The sequence below is a fragment of the Eubalaena glacialis genome, chromosome 3, assembly GCF_028564815.1.
Source record: "Eubalaena glacialis isolate mEubGla1 chromosome 3, mEubGla1.1.hap2.+ XY, whole genome shotgun sequence".
Taxonomy (NCBI): domain Eukaryota; kingdom Metazoa; phylum Chordata; class Mammalia; order Artiodactyla; family Balaenidae; genus Eubalaena; species Eubalaena glacialis.
Genome location: NC_083718.1, coordinates 82,920,403 through 82,942,148, shown reverse-complemented (window position 1 = coordinate 82,942,148; position 21,746 = coordinate 82,920,403). Strand labels below are relative to the sequence as shown.

The following is a 21,746-nucleotide window of genomic DNA, read 5'->3' as shown; positions in this document are numbered from 1 at the left end:
AAAATTGATAAACCATTAGCCAGACTCATCAAGAAAAGAAAAGAAGACTTAAATCAATAGAATTAGAAATGAAAAAGGAGAAGTAACAACTGACACTGCAGAAATACAAACGATCATGAGAGATTACTACAAGCAACTATATGCCAATAAAATGGACAACCTGGAAGAAATGGACACATTCTTAGAAATGCACAACCTTCTGAGACTGAACGAAGAGGAAATAGAAAGTATAAACAGACCAATCACAAGCACTGAAATTGAAACTGTGATTAAAAATCTTCCAACAAACAAAAGCCAAGGACCAGATGGATTCACAGGCGAATTCAATCAAACATTTAGAGAAGAGCTAACACCTATCCTTCTCAAACTCTTCCAAAATATAGCAGAGGGAGGAACACTCCCAAACTCATTCTACGAGGCCACCATCACCCTGATACCAAAACCAGGCAAAGATGTCACAAAAAAAGAAAACTACAGGCCAATATCACTGATGAACATAGATGCAAAAATCCTCAACAAAATACAAGCAAACACTATTTACAATAGCCAGGACATGGAAGCAACCTAAGTGTCCATCATAGGATGAATGGATAAAGAAGATGTGACACATATATACAATGGAATATTACTCAGCCATAAAAATAAATGAAATGGAGGTATTTGCAGTGAGGTGGATGGAGTTAGAGTCTGTCATACAGAGTGAGGTAAGTCAGAAAGAGAAAAACAAATACAGTATGCTAACACATATATATGGAATCTAAGGAAAAAAAAAAAGGTCATGAAGAACCTAGTGGCAAGATGGGAATAAAGACACAGACCTACTAGAGAATGGACTTGAGGATATGGGGAGGGGGAGGGGTGAGATGTGACAGGGTGAGAGAGTGTCATGGACATATATACACTACCAAATGTAAAATAGATAACTAGTGGGAAGCAGCCGCATAGCACAGGGAGATCAGCTCGGTGGTTTGTGACCACCTAGAGGGGTGGGATAGGGAGGGTGGGAGGGAGGGAGATGCAAGAGGGAAGAGATATGGCAACATATGTATATGTGTAACTGATTCACTTTGTTGTAAAGCAGAAGCTAGCACACCATTGTAAAGCAATTATACTTCAATAAAGATGTTTAAAAAAAAAAAAAAAAAGAATACTAGCAAACAGAATCCAACAGCACATTAAAAGGATCATACACCATGATCAAGTGGGGTTTATTCCAGGGATGCAAGGATTCTTCAATATATGCAAATCAATCAACGTGATACACCATATTAACAAATTGAAGGAGAAAAACAATATGATCATCTCAATAGATGCAGAGAAAGCTTTCGACAAAATTCAACACCCATTTATGATAAAAGCCCTGCAGAAAGTAGGCATAGAGGGAACTTTCCTCAACATAATAAAGGCCATATAAGACAAACCCACAGCCAACATTGTCCTCAATGGTGAAAAACTGAAACCATTTCCACTAAGACCAGGAACAAGACAAGGTTGCCCACTCTCACCACTATTATTCAACATAGTTTTGGAAGTGTTAGCCACAGCAATCAGAGAAGAAAAAGAAATAAAAGGAATCCAAATCGGAAAAGAAGAAGTAAAGCTGTCACTGTTTGCATATGACATGATACTATACATAGAGAATCCTAAAGATGCTACCAGAAAACTACTAGAGCTAATCAATGAATTTGGTAAAGTAGCAGGATACAAAATTAATGCACAGAAATCTCTTGCATTCCTATACACTAATTATGAAAAATCTGAAAGTGAAATTAAGAAAACACTCCCATTTACCATTGCAACAAAAAGTATAAAGTATCTAGGAATAAACCTACCTAAGGAGAAAAAAGACCTGTATGCAGAAAATTATAAGACACTGATGAAAGAAATTAAAGATGATACAAATAGATGGAGAGATATACCATGTTCTTGGATTGGAAGAATCAACATTGTGAAAATGACTCTACTACCCAAAGCAATATACAGATTCAATGCAATCCCTATCAAAATACCACTGACATTTTTCACAGAACTAGAACAAAAAATTTCACAATTTGTATGGAAACACAAAAGACCCCAAATAGCCAAAGCAATCTTGAGAAAGAAAACCGGATCTGGAGGAATCATTCTCCCTGACTTCAGACTATACTACAAAGCTACAGTAATCAAGACAGTATGGTACTGGCACAAAAACAGAAATATAGATCAATGGAACAGGATAGAAAACCCAGAGATAAACCCACGCACATATGGTCACCTTATCTTTGATAAAGGAGGCAAGGATATACAATGGAGAAATGACAGCCTCTTCAACAAGTGGTGCTGGGAAAACTGGACAGGTACATGTAAAAGTATGAAATTAGAACACTCCCTAACACCATACACAAAAATAAACTCAAAATGGATTAAGGACCTAAATGTAAGGCCAGACCATATCAAACTCTTAGAGGAAAACATAGGGACATAGGGAGAACACTATATGACATAAATCACAGCAAGATCCTTTTTGACCCAGTTCCTAGAGAAATGGAAATAAAAACAAAAAGAAAAAAATGGGACCTAATGAAACTTAAAAGATTTTGCACGGCAAAGGAAACCTTAAACAAGATGAAAAGACAACCCTCAGAACGGGAGAAAATATTTGCAAATGAAGCAACTGACAAAGGATTAATCTCCAATATTTACAAGCAGCTCATGCAGCTCAATAAGAAAAAACAAACAACCCAATCCAAAAATAGGCAGAAGACCTAAATAGACATTTCTCCAAAGAAGATATACAGATTGCCAACAAACACATGAAAGAATGCTCAACATCATTAATCATTAGAGAAATGCAAATCAAAACTGCAATGGGATATCATCTCACACCGGTCAGAATGGCCATCATCAAAAAATCTAGAAACAATAAATGCTGGAGAGGGTGTGGAGAAAAGGGAACCCTCTTGCACTGTTGGTGGGAATGTAAATTGATACAGCCATTATGGAGAACAGTATGGAGGTTCCTTAAAAAACTAAAAATAGAACTACCATACGACCCAGCAATCCCACTACTGGGCATATACCCTGAGAAAACCATAATTCAAGAAGAGTCATGTACCACAATGTTCATTGCAGCTCTATTTACAATAGCCAGGACATGGAAGCAACCTAAGTGTCCGTCATCGGATGAATGGATAAAGAAGATGTGGCACATATATACAATGGAATATTACTCAGCCATAAAAAGAAACGAAATTGAGTTATTTGTAGTGAGATGGATGGAGTTAGAGTCTGTCATACAGAGTGAAGTAAGTCAGAAAGAGAAAAAGAAATACAGTATGCTAACACATATATATGGAATCAAAGGGGAAAAAAAGGTCATGAAGAACCTAGTGGTAAGACGGGAATAAAGACACAGACCTACTAGAGAATGGACTTGAGGATATGGGGAGGGAGAATGGTAAGCTGTGACAGGGTGAGAGAGTGGCATGGACATATATACACTACCAAACGTAAAATAGATAGCTAGTGGGAAGCAACCGAATAGCACAGAGAGATCAGCTCGGTGCTCTGTGACCACCTAGAGGGGTGGGATAGGGAGGGTGGGAGGGAGGGAGATGCAAGAGGGAAGAGATATGGGAACATATGTATATGTATAACTGATTCACTTTGTTATAAAGCAGAAACTAACACACTATTTTAAAGCAATTATACTCCAATAAAGATGTTAAAAAAAAAAAAAAGGAATCTGCCTGCCAACGCAGGGAACACGGGTTCAAGCCCTGGTCCAGGAAGATCCCACATGCCACTGAGCAACTAAGCCTGTGTGCCACGACAGTAGCTGTGGAGCCTGCGTGCATAGAACTCATGCTCTGCAACTAGAGAAACCACTGCAATGAGAAACCCGCGCACTGCTACAAACATTAGCCCCCGCTCACCGCAACTAGAGAAAACCTGCACATAGCAACGACGACCCAGCACAGCCCAAAAATAATTAATTAATTAATTAATTAATTAATTTTAAAAAACGTAGTGGGGACAGGAGCGTGAAAATGGCTGTGATCAATCCAGGGGAGCTCTCCTAGAAAGATGACAAACTGGCAAGTTCAAAGGAGTTAAAATTTGGGAGACTGGGAAAGGAAAGAGAGACCAGGTGTAAACAGAGCTTTTCTGCTCCTAGCAACAATGAGCCTCCCTATCCTTTGAGTTTAGTTCCCTTCACGGTAGTCTGATTTCACCAGCATGAATTTTGAGGGACCTGGGAGAGGACAGGACAGCAAAGGAGGTATTAATCATAGCCTATTCTCCTGTTCAAGGGCTTGAGTTGAGCTGAGAGCTCTGGAGTCACACAACAATCGCTATTTGCTGATGCAGTGATGAGGTCACAAGGGGGGCTCCCCCTTCCCCCACTCTGTCTTCCTCAGAGCTGGGCAGAAGGACCAGAGGGGAAAATCCACCTTCACGGGCACAGCCATAACATCCACCTCACTCAACTACTTGTCAAGTTCAATACCAACACAAAGGGGTGAGTTGCATGTGGACAACTGGAAATGCCCCCTCTTTTACCTCTCCTTTCTGGGGGATGACCCACAGCACCCCAGGCATTGAACGGGGTTGAAATTATGGCTATACTTGGGTGAAAGTTTCCTCTCATTTTCAGTAGCAGGATCTAGCTACACCTCATTTGAAAGAGTGATTCTTAACCATTTTGGAGTTCAATGTAATGATCTGTCTCTCCAGAGAGCCATACTGATTTTAAAACAAAATTAGATTTTAAATTTTTATATTTATATTGTTAAAGGAAATCAAAGATGTGCCAATTAGATTCAACTTGCAAGTATTGTCAGAGACTGAAAAGTCCTGTCCATATCCAGAAGTCAAACAGTCTATAGAGGAAGACCTAGCTCAGGGCAAAACTTAAAAGAGGGGAAAAGGATTTACTCCCTAAAATCATATTTTGTGGCTCCAACATTCATATTTTCAGAGAAACTAGAATTTCCCAGTTTATCTCCTCTTCTCTTAACTTCTTCCCTTACCCTAATCACAAGGGGGAGGAGTTCCTAGAGTGGTCCATGGGAGCCCAGCCATGGTAGGAATTCAACTCTTTTCCATGCTCAGTCCTCAAGTGATGAAAGCAGTTCTCAAGGTTTTGAGGGCTTAGGCAAGACATAGAATTGGAAGAAGTGTCCTAGGTCCCCAAACCCACTAATATATCCTCCCATTCCATCTCCAGAGGGATAGGGAGGTGCCCTTACAGGAGTTCTTTAAAACTGTTGTTGTGCCATGGATGCCTTTAGAAGTCTGATCAAGCTTAGGGACTCTTCAGAATAATGTTTTAAAATGAATGAAATAAAATACATGGGGTTACAGAAGATACCAATTATATTGATAAAGATATGGTTAAATATGGTTCTCATGGTTGGGTTGGGCGGGGGGCGACGTCCCAGGACCCTAAGGTTAAGAACTCCTGCTAGGGGCTATGGAATGGAGACAAGAATAAATGAAAAGAAAGCATAGTAATGGTGGAGAGATCAAGAAATGTTGTCACCAATGCACTGCAAGGACAAGAGGACAGCCCTTAGATGAGAATTTATTCTAGAGCCTGAACACATCCCAGGAAAGGCTTTCTTAAGAACAAGAATGGGCAGGGCAGGAGGTGTGTGTGGGAAGGCCGTACTGGTCCTCTCCCGCCTTGCAATGTGATCTCCCACACATAACCTGTCACGTATTTCTTTGCAGGGCTCAGAAAATCAAGAAGGAATGTCGAGTGATGATAAAAACAAACCTAGTGAACCCAAGAATGAGACCAAGCAATGTGATCCCAGGTGTGAACAAAGGTGTGAGACTAAATGCCAGCCCAGCTGTTTAAAGAAGCTGCTGCAACGGTGCTCTGAAAAGTGCCCACGGGAAAAGTGCCCAGCACCACCGAAGTGTCCCCTGTGTCACCCATGCCCCCCACTGTGCCCTCCACCATGCCCATGCCCAGCTCCCTCCCCTCCCAAGCCATGTTCCAAGCCCTGTCCTCCTAAATGCCCACCACCTTGCCCACCCCCAGAGTGAGGCACCAAGGGCACTACCCAGCCCACTACCTCCACCATCTCCACCATATTCACCACTATGGGGCTGAGAGCTGAAGCCATGAACTGACAAGTAAATGTGTTCCTCTGCTGTGCAAGACTTTCTTCTCCTGGTTTCTTGGTAGTTTTTGGTTTGTTTCTTGTTTTCCAGCATTATACCACCAAGAAGCAACCCCCTGAGGGTGAGGCTAGGACCCTGGCCCTCCACACTCAACATCCTTGAAAGACGGCCAGGTCTCTAACCCCACCTGCTGCATAGAGGGACGTGGCATCTTCTGAGAGGTGCACCCAGGGAATGCACTCCTGCTAGACCACAGCCTGAGAGAGCCATAAACATGGCTATTGAAGTGGCTAACCCCGGGAACCCAATGAGCACAAGGGGGGAAGAGTGTGTGAGGGGAAACAGGAATGACGCTGGGGAAAGTTCTACAAAGACTCAGGGAAAGAATTCTACCCTTGGCTATTAGTCCCATTGCATAATGCTTGGGCAGAACACTCTGAAAACAGGCTGCATGGGTTTAAGCTCTAGCTCTGCTCCCCCAAAATTTTGTGACCTTAAGCCCGTTGGTTACCTTCTCTGAGCCCTAGTTTCCTTCTCTCTGTAAAAGGAATACTAATAGTACTGGTGTTACCTGGTTGTTGTGTGGCTTAAGAAGTTAACAAATGCCAAGTGCCTGGTTTGCTGGGACACAGTGAGGGGAGCACACTGTACCTGCCCAGGTGTGACACAACACACCTGAACTTGACTGCCCTGTGCTTCACTTCCTCGTCAGGCTGTAAATCTCCTGAGTGCAATAGTCAGGTTCCAACTCATACCAGCAAGCACAGCTAAGCATTCTTCTAAAAAATAAGAAATAAAAGAGGAGTTTGCAGATTACACCAATGTCACTTGGCTGGCTTTGATCCTGGAGTATAGTTATGCAGCATGTCACCATGTCACCCTTGAGAGAATTCCAGTGAAGGGGACATGGGATCTCTATTTCTGCAACTTTCTGTGAATCTATATACAATTTCCAAAGAAATAGTTAAGTACAAAGAAATAGAAAATGATAAATCTGGGAGGACCTCAATTAGGAATGAACCAGAAAAGTTTTCACAGCTGATATGTTAGTGTACACGTAGCTACAGGGAGTACACATCAAAGTGGCTTAATTCACAAAAGGGAAGTTATCAGTTCATATTGCTGGGAAGGATATTTGGATGAGGAGGGGGCACGTAGAATTAAAAGAGAACTATAGGAACCAGGACTTCAGGGTCTGAGAGCATTGATTCGCCACCACTGTTTCAATCTCCCTCATCCCCACCAGTCTCCACTCCTCTTCAGGATGGGTATCCTCACCTCTTAGACCTCTCCATGTGGTAAGGTCCTTGGCCAGGTGGACCCACGTTGTTGATGGGTTGGGTATGAGGTATTCCTGTTATTTCAGGAAAGAAACCTGATTGGTTCTTTCCAAAAACCCAGGTTATCATCACAGCTCACAACATCCAAGCAGAAGTAGGTTTAGGATTCTTTGCTGTCACAAAGTTAATGAAAGAGGCCAGGTCATGTTATAAGTGGAAGTGATTCTACCAACCTGCTTCCTTACCTGATGTCCTGTGATTTAGAACTTGAAACATCCAGAACTGCATCCTGTTCAGTCATTCGCAGGTATTATTTTATGTGCTTCCTTAAGATTGGATTGTGAAAGAGACTGAAAAGGATCAGAAATTTTCACGGCTCAGTTTTTTTTAATTGAAATACAATTTACTTATTTTGAAATGGACAGATCTTAAATGCCAATCAGGATACAGAAAATAACAATCACTTCAGAAGGTGCCCTTGTGCCTTTGCCAGTGAATCCATACCAAAAAGCCATGTGGCTGACAGGGTCTTGGTGCTCTGGCTGGGTGTCAGGCCTGAGCCTCTGAGGTGGGAGAGCCGACTTCAGGACATTGGTCCACCAGGGACCCCCTGGCCCCTCATAATATCAATTGGCAAGAGCTCCCCCAGATATCTCCATCTAAATGCTAAGAGCCAGCTCCACACAACAACCAGCAAGCTCCAGTGATGGACACGTCATGCCAAACAACTAGCAAGACAGGAACACAGCCCCACCCATTAGAAGAGAGGTTTCCTAAAATAATAATAAGTTCACAGACAGCACAAAACACACCACCAGACGTGGGATTGCCCACCAGAAAGACAACAGCCTCATCCACCTGAACATGGGCACCAGTCCCCTCCACCAGGAAGCCTACACAACCCACTGAACCAACCTTAGCCACTGGGGGAAGACACGAAAAACAATGGGAACGATGAACCTGCAGCCTGCAAAAAGGAGACCCAAAACACAGTAAGTTATGCAAAATGAGAAGACAGAGAAACACACAGCAGATGAAGGAGCAAGGTAAAACCCACCAGAACAAACAAATGAAGAGGAAATGGGCAGTCTACCTGAAAAAGAATTCAGAGTAATGATAGCAAAGATGATCCAAAATCTTGGAAATAGAATGGAGAAAATACAAGAATGTTTAACAAGGACCTAGAAGAACTAAAGAGCAAAAAAACAATGAAGAACAACACAATAAATGAAATTTTAAATTCTCAGGAAGGAATCAATAGCAGAATACTGAGGCAGAAGAATGGATAAGTGACCTGGAAAATATAATAGTGGAAATAACTACCACACAGCAGAATAAAGAAAAAAGAATGAAAAGAATGGAGGGCAGTCTTAGAGACCTCTGGGACAACATTAAACACACCAATATTCGAATTATAGGGGTCTCAGAAGAAGAAGAGAAAAAGAAAGGGTCTGAGAAAATATTAAACAGATTATAGTTGAAAACTTCCCTAATATGGAAAAGGAAATTGTCAATCAAGTCCAGGAAACGCAAAGAGTCGCATACAGGATAAATCCAAGGAGAAACATGCCAAGACACATATTTACCAAACTATTAAAAATTAAATACAAAGAAAACATATTAAAAGCAGCAAGGGAAAAACAACAAATAACACACAAGGGAATCCCCATAAGGTTAACAGCCGATCTTTCAGCAGAAACTCTGCAAGCCAGAAGGGTGTGGCAGGACATATTTAAAGTGATGAAGGAGAAAAACCTACAACCAAGATTACTCTACCCAGCAAAGATCTCATTCCGATTCAACAGAGAAATTAAAAGCTTTACAGACAAGCAAAGCTAAGAGAATTCATGACCACCAAACCAGCTTTACAACAAATACTAAAGGAACTTCTCTAGGCAGGCAACACAAGAGAAAGAAAAGACCTACAATGACAAACACAAAACAATTAAGAAAATGGTAATAAGAATACACATATCAATAATTACCTTAAATGTAAATGGATTAAATGCTCCAACCAAAAGACATATACTGGTTGAATGGATACCAAAACAAGTCCCATATATAAGCTGTCTACAAGAGACCCACTTCAGGCCTACGGACACATACACACTGAAAGCGAGGGGATGGAAAAACATATTCCATTAAAATGGAAATCAAAAGAAAGCTGGAGTAGCAATTCTCATATCAGACAAAATAGACTTTAAAATAAAGACTATTACAGGATTCAAAGAAGAACACTACATAATGATCAAGGGATCAATCCAAGAAGAAGATATAACAATTGTAAATATTTGTGCACCCAACATAGGAGCACCTCAATACATAAGGCAAATGCTAACGGCCATTGAAGGGGAAATCGACAGTAACACAATCATACTAGGGGACTTTAACACACCACTTTCACCAATGGACACATCAACAAAAATGAAAATAAATAAGGAAACACAAGCTTTGAATGATACATTAAATATGATGGACTGAATTGCTATTTATAGGACATTCCATCCAAAAACAACAGAATACACTTGGTTCTCAAGTGTTCATAGAACAGTCTCCAGAATAGATCATATTCTGGGTCATAAAACAAGCCATGGTAAATTTAAGAAAATTAAAACTGTATCAAATACCTTTCCCGACCACAACGCTATGAGTCTAGATATCAATTACAAGAAGAAAACTGTAAAATATACAACACATGGAGGCTAAACTATACACTACTAAATAACCAAGAGATCACTGAAGAAATCAAAGAGGAAATCAAAAAATACCTAGAAACAAATAACAATGAAAACAGGACGGCCCAAAACGTATGGGATGAAGCAAAAGCAGTTCTAAGAGGGAAGTTTATAGCAACACAATCCTACCTCAAGAAACAAGAAACACTTCAAATAAACAACCTAACCTTACACTTAAAGCAATTAGAGAAAGAAGAACAAAAAAACCCCAAAGCTAGCAGAAGGAAAGAAATCATAAAGATCAGATCAGAAATAAATGAAAAAGAAATGAAGGAAAAAATAGCAAAGATCAGTAAAACTAAAAGCTGGTTCTTTCAGAAGATAAACAAAATTGATAAGCCATTAGCAACACTCATCAAGAAAAAAAGGGAGAAGACTCAGATCAACAGAATTAGAAATGAAAAAGGAGAAGCAACAACTGACACTGCAGAAATACAAACGATCATGAGAGATTACTACAAGCAACTATATGCCAATAAAATGGACAACCTGGAAGAAATGGACACATTCTTAGAAAAGCACAACCTTCTGAGACTGAACAAAGAGGAAATAGAAAGTATAAACAGACCAATCACAAGCACTGAAATTGAAACTGTTATTAAAAACCTTCCAACAAACAAAACCTGAGGACCAGATGGCTTCACAGGAGAATTCTATCAAACATTTAGAGTAGAGCTAACACCTATCCTTCTCAAACTCTTCCAAAATGTAGCAGAGGGGGGAACACTCCCAAACTCATTCTACGTGGCCACCATCACCATGATACCAAAACCAGACAAAGATGTCACAAAAAAAGGAAAACTACAGGCCAATATCACTGATGAACATACATGCAAAAATCCGCAACAAAATACCAGCAAACAGAATCCAACAGCACATTAAAAGGATCACCATGATCTAGTGGGGTTTATCCCTGGAATGCAAGGATTCTTCAATACATGCAAATCAATCAATGTGAGAAACCATATTAACAAACTGAAGGAGAAAAACCATATGATCATCTCAATAGATGCAGAAAAAGCTTTTGACAAAATTCAAAAGAAAACTGATAAAAATCCCTCCAGAAAGTGGGCATAGAGGGAACTTACCTCAACATAATAAACGCCATATATGACAAACCCACAGCCAACGTCGTTCTCAATGATGCAAAACTGAACCCATTTCCACTAAGATCAGAAACAAGACAAGGTTGCCCACTCTAACCACTATTATTCAACTTAGTTTTGGAAGTTTTAGCCACAGCAATCAGAGAAGATAAAGAAATAAAACGGGAGGGGCAAGATGGCGGAAGAGTAAGACGCGGAGATCACCTTCCTTCCCACAGATACAGTAGAAATACATCTACACGTGGAACTGCTCCTACAGAACACCCACTGAACGCTGGCAGAAGACGTCAGACCTCCCAAAAGGCAAGAAAATCCCCACGTACTTGGGTAGGGCAAAAGAAAAAAGAAATAACAGAGACAAAAGAATAGGGACGGGACCTGCACCAGTGGGAGGGGGCTGTGAAGGAGGAAATGTTTCCACACACTAGGAAGCCCCTTCGCGGGCAGAGACTGCGGGTGGCAGAGGGGGGAAGCTTCAGAGCCACGGAGGAGAGCACAGCCACAGGGGTGCGGAGGGCAAAGCAGAGAGATTCCCGCACAGAGGATCGGCGCCGAGCAGCACTCACCAGCCTGAAAGGCTCGTCTGCTCAGCCGCCGGGGTGGGCGGGGGCTGAGAGCTGAGGCTAGGGCTTCGGTCGGATCGCAGGGAGAGGACTGGGGTTGGCTGCGTGAACACAGCCTGAAGGGGCTAGCGCACCACAGCTAGCCGGGAGGGAGTCCGAGAAAAAGTCTGCAGCTGCTTAAGAGGCAAGAGACTTTTTCTTGCCTCTTTGTTTTGCGGCGCGCAAGGAGAGGGGATTCAGAGCACGGCTTAAACGAACTCCAGAGACGGGCGCAAACCGCGGCTATCAGCGCGGACCCCAGAGACAGGCATGAGACGCTAAGGCGGCTGCTGCCGCCACCAAGAAGCCTGTGTGCGAGCACAGGTCACTCACCACACCGCCCCTCCCGGGAGCCAGTGCAGCCCGCCACGGCCAGGCTCCCGTGATCCAGGGACAACTTCCCCGGGAGAACCCACGGCGCGCCTCAGGCTGCTGCAACGTCACGCCGGCTTCTGCCGCCGCAGGCTCGCCCCACCTCCTCCGTACCACTCCCTCCCCCTGGCCTGAGTGAGCCAGAGCCCCGGAAGCAGCTGCTCCTTTAACCCCGTTCTGTCTGGGCGGGGAACAGACGCCCTCAGGCGACCTACACGCAGAGGCGGGCCCAAATCCAAAGCTGAACCCCGGGAGCTGTACGAACAAAGAAGAGAAAGGGAAATCTCTCCCAGCAGCCTCAGAAGCAGCGGATTAAAGCTCCACAAACAACTTGATGTGCCTGCATCTGTTGAATACCTGAATAGACAACGAATCATCCCAAATTCAGGAGGTGGACTTTGGGAGCAGGATATATTAATTTTTCCCCTTTTCCTTTTTTTGTGAGTGTATATGTGTATGCCTCTGGGTGAGATTTTGTCTGTATAGCTTTGCTCTCACCGTTAGTCCTAGGGTTAGGTCCGTCCGTTTTTTGTTTTTTTTTTTTTACTTAAAATTTTTTTTTCCCTAATAAATGTTTTCTTAATAATTTTTTCCTTATTTTCTATTTTTAAAAAATTAAAAAAAAAAATTTTAATAAGTTTTTTCATATTTTTTATTTTAAAAAATTAAAAATTTTTTTCTTAAATTTTTTTCTTAATTTTTTTCTTATTTTTTATTATAAAAAATTAATAAATCTATTTTTTAAAAAATTTTTTCTTAATAAATTTATTCTTAATAATTTTTTTCTTATTTTTTATTATAATAGCTTTATTTTATTTTATTTTATTTTATCCTCTTTCTTTCTTTCTTTCTATTTTTTTCTCCCTTTTATTCTGAGCCGTGTGGATGAAAGGCTCTTGGTGCTCCAGCCAGGCATCAGGGCTGTGCCTCTGAGGTGGGAGAGCCAACTTCAGGACACTGGTCCACAAGAGACCTCCCAGCTCCACATAATACCAAATGGCGAAAATCTCTCAGAGATCTCCATCTCAACAACAAGACCCAGCTTCACTCAACGACCAGCAAGCTACAGTGCTGGACACCCTATGCCAAACAACTAGCAAGACAGGAACACAGCCCCATCCATTAACAGAGAGGCTGCCTAAACTCATAATAAGGCCACAGACACCCCAAAACACACCACCAGACGTGGACGTGCCCACCAGAAAGACAAGATCCAGCCTCATCCACCAGAACACAGGCACTAGTTCCCTCCACCAGGAAACCTACACAACCCACTGAACCAACCTTAGCCACTGGGGACAGACACCAAAAACAACGGGAACTACGAACCTGCAGCCTGTGAAAAGGAGACCCCAAACACTGTAAGATAAGCAAAATGAGAAGACAGAAAAACACACAGCAGATGAAGGAGCAGGGTCAAAACACACCAGACCTAACAAATGAAGAGGAAATAGGTAGTCTACCTGAAAAAGAATTCAGAATGATAGTAAGGATGATCCAAAATCTTGGAAATAGAATAGACAAACTGCAAGAAACATTTAACAAGAACGTAGAAGAACTAAAGAGGAACCAAGCAACGATGAGAAGCACAATAAATGAAATTAAAAATACTCTAGATGGGATCAATAGCAGAATAACTGAGGCAGAAGAACAGATAAGTGAGCTGGAAGATAAAATGGTGGAAATAACTACTGCAGAGCAGAATAAAGAAAAAAGAATGAAAAGAACTGAGGACAGTCTCAGAGACCTCTGGGACAACATTAAACGCACCAACATTCGAATCATAGGGGTCCCAGAAGAAGAAGAGAAAAAGAAAGGGACTGAGAAAATATTTGAAGAGATTATAGTTGAAAACTTCCCTAATATGGGAAAGGAAATAGTTAATCAAGTCCTGGAAGCACAGAGAGTCCCATACAGGATAAATCCAAGGAGAAACACACCAAGACACATATTAATCGAACTATCAAAAATTAAATATAAAGAAAACATATTAAAAGCAGCAAGGGAAAAACAACAAATAACACACAAGGGCATCCCCATAAGGTTAACAGCTGATCTTTCAGCAGAAACTCTGCAAGCCAGAAGGGAGTGGCAGGATATACTTAAAGTGATGAAGGAAAAAAACCTACAACCAAGATTACTCTACCCAGCAAGGATCTCATTCAGATTTGATGGAGAAATTAAAATCTTTACAGACAAGCAAAAGCTGAGAGAGTTCAGCACCACCAAACCAGCTTTACAACAAATGCTAAAGGAACTTCTCTAGGCAAGAAACACAAGAGAAGGAAAACACCTACAATAACAAACCCAAAACATTTACGAAACTGGGAATAGGAACATACATATCGATAATTACCTTAAATGTAAATGGATTAAATGCTCCCACCAAAAGACACAGACTGGCTGAATGGATACAAAAACAAAACCCGTATATGCTGTCTACAAGAGACCCACTTCAGACCTAGGGACACATACAGACTGAAAGTGAGGGGATGGAAAAAGATATTCCATGCAAATGGAAATCAAAAGAAAGCTGGAGTAGCAATATTCATATCAGACAAAATAGACTTTAAAATAAAGACTATTACAAGAGACAAAGAAGGACACTATATAATGATCAAGGGATCGATCCAAGAGGAAGGTATAACAATTGTAAATATTTATGCACCCAACATAGGAGCACCTCAATACATAAGGCAAATACTAACAGCCATAAAAGGGGAAATCAACAGTAACACAATCATAGTAGGGGACTTTAACACCCCACTTTCACCGTTGGACAGATCATCCAAAATGAAAATAAATAAGGAAACACAAGCTTTAAATGCATTAAACAAGATGGACTTAATTGATATTTATAGGACATTCCACCCAAAAACAACAGAATACACATTTTTCTCAAGTGCTCATGGAACATTCTCCAGGATAGATCATATCTTGGGTCACAAATCAAGCCTTGGTAAATTTAAAAAAATTGAAATCGTATCAAGTATCTTTTCCGACCACAACGCTATGAGACTAGATATCAATTACAGGAAAAGATCTGTAAAAAATACAAACACATGGAGGCTACACAATACACTACTTAATAACGAAGTGATCACTGAAGAAATCAAAGGGGAAATCAAAAAATACCTAGAAACAAATGACAATGGAGACACGACAATCCAAAACCTATGGGATGCAGCAAAAGCAGTTCTAAGAGGGAAGTTTATAGCAATACAAGCCTACATCAAGAAACAGGAAACATCTTGAATAAACAACCTAACCTTGCACCTAAAGCAATTAGAGAAAGAAGAACAAAAAAACCCCAAAGCTAGCAGAAGGAAAGAAATCATAAAGATCAGATCAGAAATAAATGAAAAAGAAATGAAGGAAACAATAGCAAACATCAATGAAACTAAAAGCTTGTTCTTTGAGAAGATAAACAAAATTGATAAACCATTAGCGAGACTCATCAAGAGAAAAAGGGAGAAGACTCAAATCAATAGAATTAGAAATGAAAAAGGAGAAGTAACCACTGACACTGCAGAAATACAAACGATCATGAGAGATTACTACAAGCAACTCTATGCCAATAAAATGGACAACCTGGAAGAAATGGACAGATTCTTAGAAATGCACAACCTGCCGAGACTGAACCAGGAAGAAATAGAAAATATGAACAGACCAATCACAAGCACTGAAATTGAAACTGTGATTAAAAATCTTCCAACACACAAAAGCCCAGGACCAGATGGCTTCACAGGCGAATTTTATCAAACATTTAGAGAAGAGCTAACACCTATCCTTCTCAAACTCTTCCAAAATATTGCAGAGGGAGGAACACTGCCCAACTTATTCTACGAGGCCACCATCACCCTGATACCAAAACCAGACAAAGATGTCACAAAGAAAGAAAACTACAGGCCAATATCACTGATTAACATAGATGCAAAAATCCTCAACAAAATACTAGCAAACAGAATCCAACAGCACATTAAAAGGATTATACACCATGATCAAGTGGGGTTTATTCCAGGAATGCAAGGATTCTTCAATATATGCAAATCAATCAACGTGATACATCATATTAACAAATTGAAGGAGAAAAACAATATGATCATCTCAATAGATGCAGAGAAAGCTTTCAACAAAATTCAACACCCATTTATGATAAAAGCCCTGCAGAAAGTAGGCATAGAGGGAACTTTCCTCAACATAATAAAGGCCATATATGACAAACCCACAGCCAACATTGTCCTCAATGGTGAAAAACTGAAACCATTTCCACTAAGATCAGGAACAAGACAAGGTTGCCCACTCTCACCATTATTATTCAACATAGTTTTGGAAGTGTTAGCCACAGCAATCAGAGAAGAAAAAGAAATAAAAGGAATCCAAATCGGAAAAGAAGAAGTAAAGCTGTCACTGTTTGCAGATGACATGATACTATACATAGAGAATCCTAAAGATGCTACCAGAAAACTACTAGAGCTAATCAATGAATTTGGTAAAGTAGCAGGATACAAAATTAGTGCCCAGAAATCTCTTGCATTCCTATATACTAATGATGAAAAATCTGAAAGTGAAATTAAGAAAACACTCCCGTTTACCACTGCAACAAAAAGAATCAAATATCTAGGAATAAACCTACCTAAGGAGACAAAAGACCTGTATGCAGAAAATTATAGGACACTGATGAAAGAAATTAAAGATGATACAAATAGATGGAGAGATATACCATGTTCTTGGATTGGAAGAATCAACATTGTGAAAATGACTCTGCTACCCAAAGCAATCTACAGATTCAATGCAATCCCTATCAAACTACCACTGGCATTTTTCACAGAACTAGAACAAAAAATTTCACAATGTGTATGGAAACACAAAAGACCCCGAATAGCCAAAGCAATCTTGAGAACGAAAAATGGAGCTGGAGGAATCAGGCTCCCTGACTTCAGATTATATTACAAAGCTACAGTAATCAAGACAGTGTGGTACTGGCACAAAAACAGAAATATAGATCAATGGAACAGGATAGAAAGCCCAGAGATAAGCCCACACACATATGGTCACCTTATCTTTGATAAAGGAGGCAAGAAGATACAATGGAGAAAAGACAGCCTCTTCAATAAGCGGTGCTGGGAAAATTGGACAGGTACATGTAAAAGTATGAAATTAGAACACTCCCTGACACCATACACAAAATAAACTCAAAATGGATTAAAGACCTAAATATAAGGCCAGAGCCCATCAAACTCTTAGAGGAAAACATAGGCAGAACACTCTATGACATAAATCACAGCAAGGTCCTTTTTGACCCACCCACCTCCTAGAGTAAGGGAAATAAAAACAAAAACAAACAAATGGGACCTAATGAAACTTAAAAGCTTTTGCACAGCAAAGGAAACCATAAACAAGACCAAAAGACAACCCTCAGAATAGGAGAAAATATTTGCAAATGAAGCAACTGACAAAGGATTAATCTCCAAGGTTTACAAGCAGCTCATGCAGCTCAATAACAAAAAAACAAACAACTCAATCCAAAAATGGGCAGAAGACCTAAATAGACATTTCTCCAAAGAAGATATACAGATTGCCAACAGACACATGAAAGAATGCTCAACATCATTACTCATTAGAGAAATGCAAATCAAAACTACAATGAGGTATCATCTCACACCGGTCAGAATGGCCATCATCAAAAAATCTAGAAACAATAAATGCTGGAGAGGGTGTGGAGAAAAGAGAACACTCTTGCACTGTTGGTGAGAATGTAAATTGATACAGCCACTCTGGAGCACAGTATGGAGGTTCCTTAAAAAACTAAAAATAGAACTACCATACGACCCAGCAATCCCACTACTGGACATATACCCTGAGAAAACCATAATTCAGAAAGAGTCATGTACCAAAATATTCATTGCAGCTCTGTTTACAATAGCCAGGACATGGAAGCAACCTAGGTGTCCATCATCAGATGAATGGATAAAGAAGATGTGGCACATATATACAATGGAATATTACTCAGCCATAAAAAGAAATGAAATGGAGGTATTTGTAATGAGGTGGATGGAGTTAGAGTCTGTCATACAGAGTGAAGTAAGTCAGAAAGAGAAAAACAAATACAGTATGCTAACACATATATATGGAATCTAAGGGAAAAAAATTTTAAAAAAAGGTCATGAAGAACCTAGTGGCAAGATGGGAATAAAGACACAGACCTACTAGAGAATGGACTTGAGGATATGGGGAGGGGGAGGGGTGAGATGTGACAGGGTGAGAGAGTGTTATGGACATATATACACTACCAAATGTAAAATAGATAGCTAGTGGGAAGCAGCCGCATAGCACAGGGAGATCAGCTCGGTGCTTTGTGACCACCTAGAGGGGTGGGATAGGGAGGGTGGGAGGGAGGGAGATGCAAGAGGGAAGAGATATGGGAACATATGTATATGTATAACTGATTCACTTTGTTATAAAGCAGAAGCTAACACACCATTGTAAAGCAATTATACTTCAATAAAGATGTTTAAAAAAAAAAAAAACTACAATGAGGTATCATCTCACACCGGTCAGAATGGCCATCATCAAAAAATCTAGAACCAATAAATGCTGGAGAGGGTGTGGAGAAAAGGGAACACTCTTGCACTGTTGGTGGGAATGTAAATGGATACAGCCACTATGGAGAACAGTATGGAGGTTCCTTAAAAAACTAAAAATAGAACTACCATACGACCCAGCAATCCCACTACTGGGCATATACCCTGAGAAAACCATAATTCAGAAAGAGTCATGTACCAAAATATTCATTGCAGCTCTGTTTACAATAGCCAGGACATGGAAGCAACCTAGGTGTCCATCATCAGATGAATGGATAAAGAAGATGTGGCACATATATACAATGGAATATTACTCAGCCATAAAAAGAAATGAAATGGAGGTATTTGTAATGAGGTGGATGGAGTTAGAGTCTGTCATACAGAGTGAAGTAAGTCAGAAAGAGAAAAACAAATACAGTATGCTAACACATATATATGGAATCTAAGGGGGAAAAAAAGGTCATGAAGAACCTAGTGGCAAGACGGGAATAAAGACACAGACCTACTAGAGAATGGACTTGAGGATATGGGGAGGGGGAGGGGGGAGATGTGACAGGGTGAGAGAGTGTCATGGACATATATACACTACCAAATGTAAAATAGATAGCTAGTGGGAAGCAGCCGCATAGCACAGGGAGATCAGCTCGGTGCTTTGTGACCACCTAGAGGGGTGGGATAGGGAGGGTGGGAGGGAGGAAGATGCAAGAGGGAAGAGATATGGGAACATATGTATATGTATAACTAATTCACTTTGTTATAAACAGAAAGGAACACACCATTGTAAAGCAATTATACTCCAATAAAGATGTTTAAAAAAAAAAATAGTTGCGGACTTCCCTGGTGGCGCAGTGGTTAAGAATCCACCTGCCAATGCAGGAGACATGGGTTCGATCCCTGGTCCAGGAAGATCCCACATGCCACAGAGCAACTAAGCCCGTGTGCCACAGCTACTGAAGCCCATGCGCCCTAGAGCCCGCATGCTGCAACTACTGAAGCCCACGCGCCTAGATCCTGTGCTCCACAACAGAGAAGCTACCACAATGAGAAGCCCTCGCACCGCATCGAAGAGTAGCGCCCGCTTACCGCAACTAGAGAAAACCTGTGCACAGCAACGAAGACCCAATGCAGCCAAAAAGAAAAAAAAAAAAATAGTTGCAAATTTTCCATTGTATAAATGTGTCAACATCTATTGCACTAATCCCCTATTTTAACATTTAGGTTTTTTGCAGTTTTCTCTATTAAAATCAACATGCAATGAAAAAAAAAAAAGAAATAAAAGGAATCCAAATCAGAAAAGAAGAAGTAAAACTGTCACTGTTTGCAGGTGACATGATAGTATACATAGAGAATCCTAAAGATGCTACCAGAAAACTACTAGAGCTAATCAATGAAATTGGTAAAGTAGCAGGATACAAAATTAGTGCACAGAAATCTCTTGCATTCCTATACACTAATGATGAAAAATCTGAAAGAGAAATTAAGGACACACTCCCATTTACCACTGCAACAAAAAGACTAAAATACCTAGGAATAAACCTACCTAAGGAGAGAGAAGACCTGTATGCAGAAAACTATAAGACACTGATGAAAGAAATTAAAGATGATACAAACAGATGGAGAGATACACAATGTTTTGGATTGGAAGAATCAATATTGTGAAAATGACTCTACTACCCAAAGCAATCTACAGATTCAATGCAATCCCTATCAAAATACCAATGGCATTTTTCACAGAACTAGGACAAAAAATTTCACAATTTGTATGGAAACACAAAAGACCCCAAATAGCCAAAGCAATCTTGAGAAAGAAAAACGGATCTGGAGGAATCATTCTCCCTGACTTCAGACTATACTACAAAGCTACAGTAATCAAGACAGTATGGTATTGGCACAAAAACAGAAATATAGATCAATGGAAGAGGATAGAAAGCCCAGAGATAAACCCACGCACATATGGTCACCTTATCTTTGATAAAGGAAGCAAGGATATACAATGGAGAAATGACAGCCTCTTCAATAAGTGGTGCTGGGAAAACTGGACAGCTATATGTAAAAGAATGAAATTAGAACACTCCCAACAACATACACAAAAATAAACTCAAAATGGATTAAAGACCTAAATGTAAAGCCAGACACTATAAAACTCTTAGAGGAAAACATAGGGAGAACACTCTATTACATAAATCACAGCAAGATCCTTTTTGACCCACCTCCTAGAAAAATGGAAATAAAAACAAAAATAAACAAATGGGACCTAATGAAACTTAAAAGCTTTTGCACAGCAAAGGAAACCATAAACAAGATGAAAAGACAACCCTCAGAATGGGAGAAAATATTTGCAAATGAAGCAACGGACAAAGGATTAATCTCCGAAACATACAAGCAGCTCATGCAGCTCAATATCAAAAAACCTAACAACCCAATCCAAAAAAGGGCACAAGACCTAAATAGACATTTCTCAGAAGAAGATATACCAATTGCCGACAAACACATGAAATGATGCTCAACATCACTAATCATTAGAGAAATGCAAATCAAAACTACAATGAGGTATCATCTCACACCGGTCAGAATGGCCATCATCAAAAATTCTAGAAACAATAAATGCTGGAGAAGGTGTGGAGAAAAGGGAACCCTCTTGCACTGTTGGTGGGAATGTGAATTGATACAGTCACTATGGAGAACTGTATGGAGGTTCCTTAAAAAACTAAAAATAGAACTACCATACGACCCAGGAATCCCACTACTGGACATATACCCTGAGAAAACCATAATTCAAAAAGAGTCATGTACCACAATGTTCATTGCAGCTCTATTTACAATAGCCAGGACATGGAAGCAACCTAAGTGTCCATCGATAGATGAATGGATAAAGGAGATGTGGCACATATATAGTGAGGTGGATTGACCTAGAGACTGTCATACAGAGTGAAGTAAGTCAGAAAGAGAAAAA

General features: G+C 40.3%; 1 protein-coding gene across 1 annotated transcript; it reads left to right on the top strand.

Annotated features, from left to right (window-relative positions):
- Window positions 1-5,736: 5,736 nt before the first annotated feature.
- LELP1 (late cornified envelope like proline rich 1) lies at window positions 5,737-6,036 on the top strand. Its single transcript, XM_061185984.1, has one exon. It carries the CDS (start codon window positions 5,737-5,739, stop codon window positions 6,034-6,036), a length of 300 nt encoding a protein of 99 aa, XP_061041967.1.
- The last annotated feature ends 15,710 nt before the right edge of the window (window positions 6,037-21,746 follow it).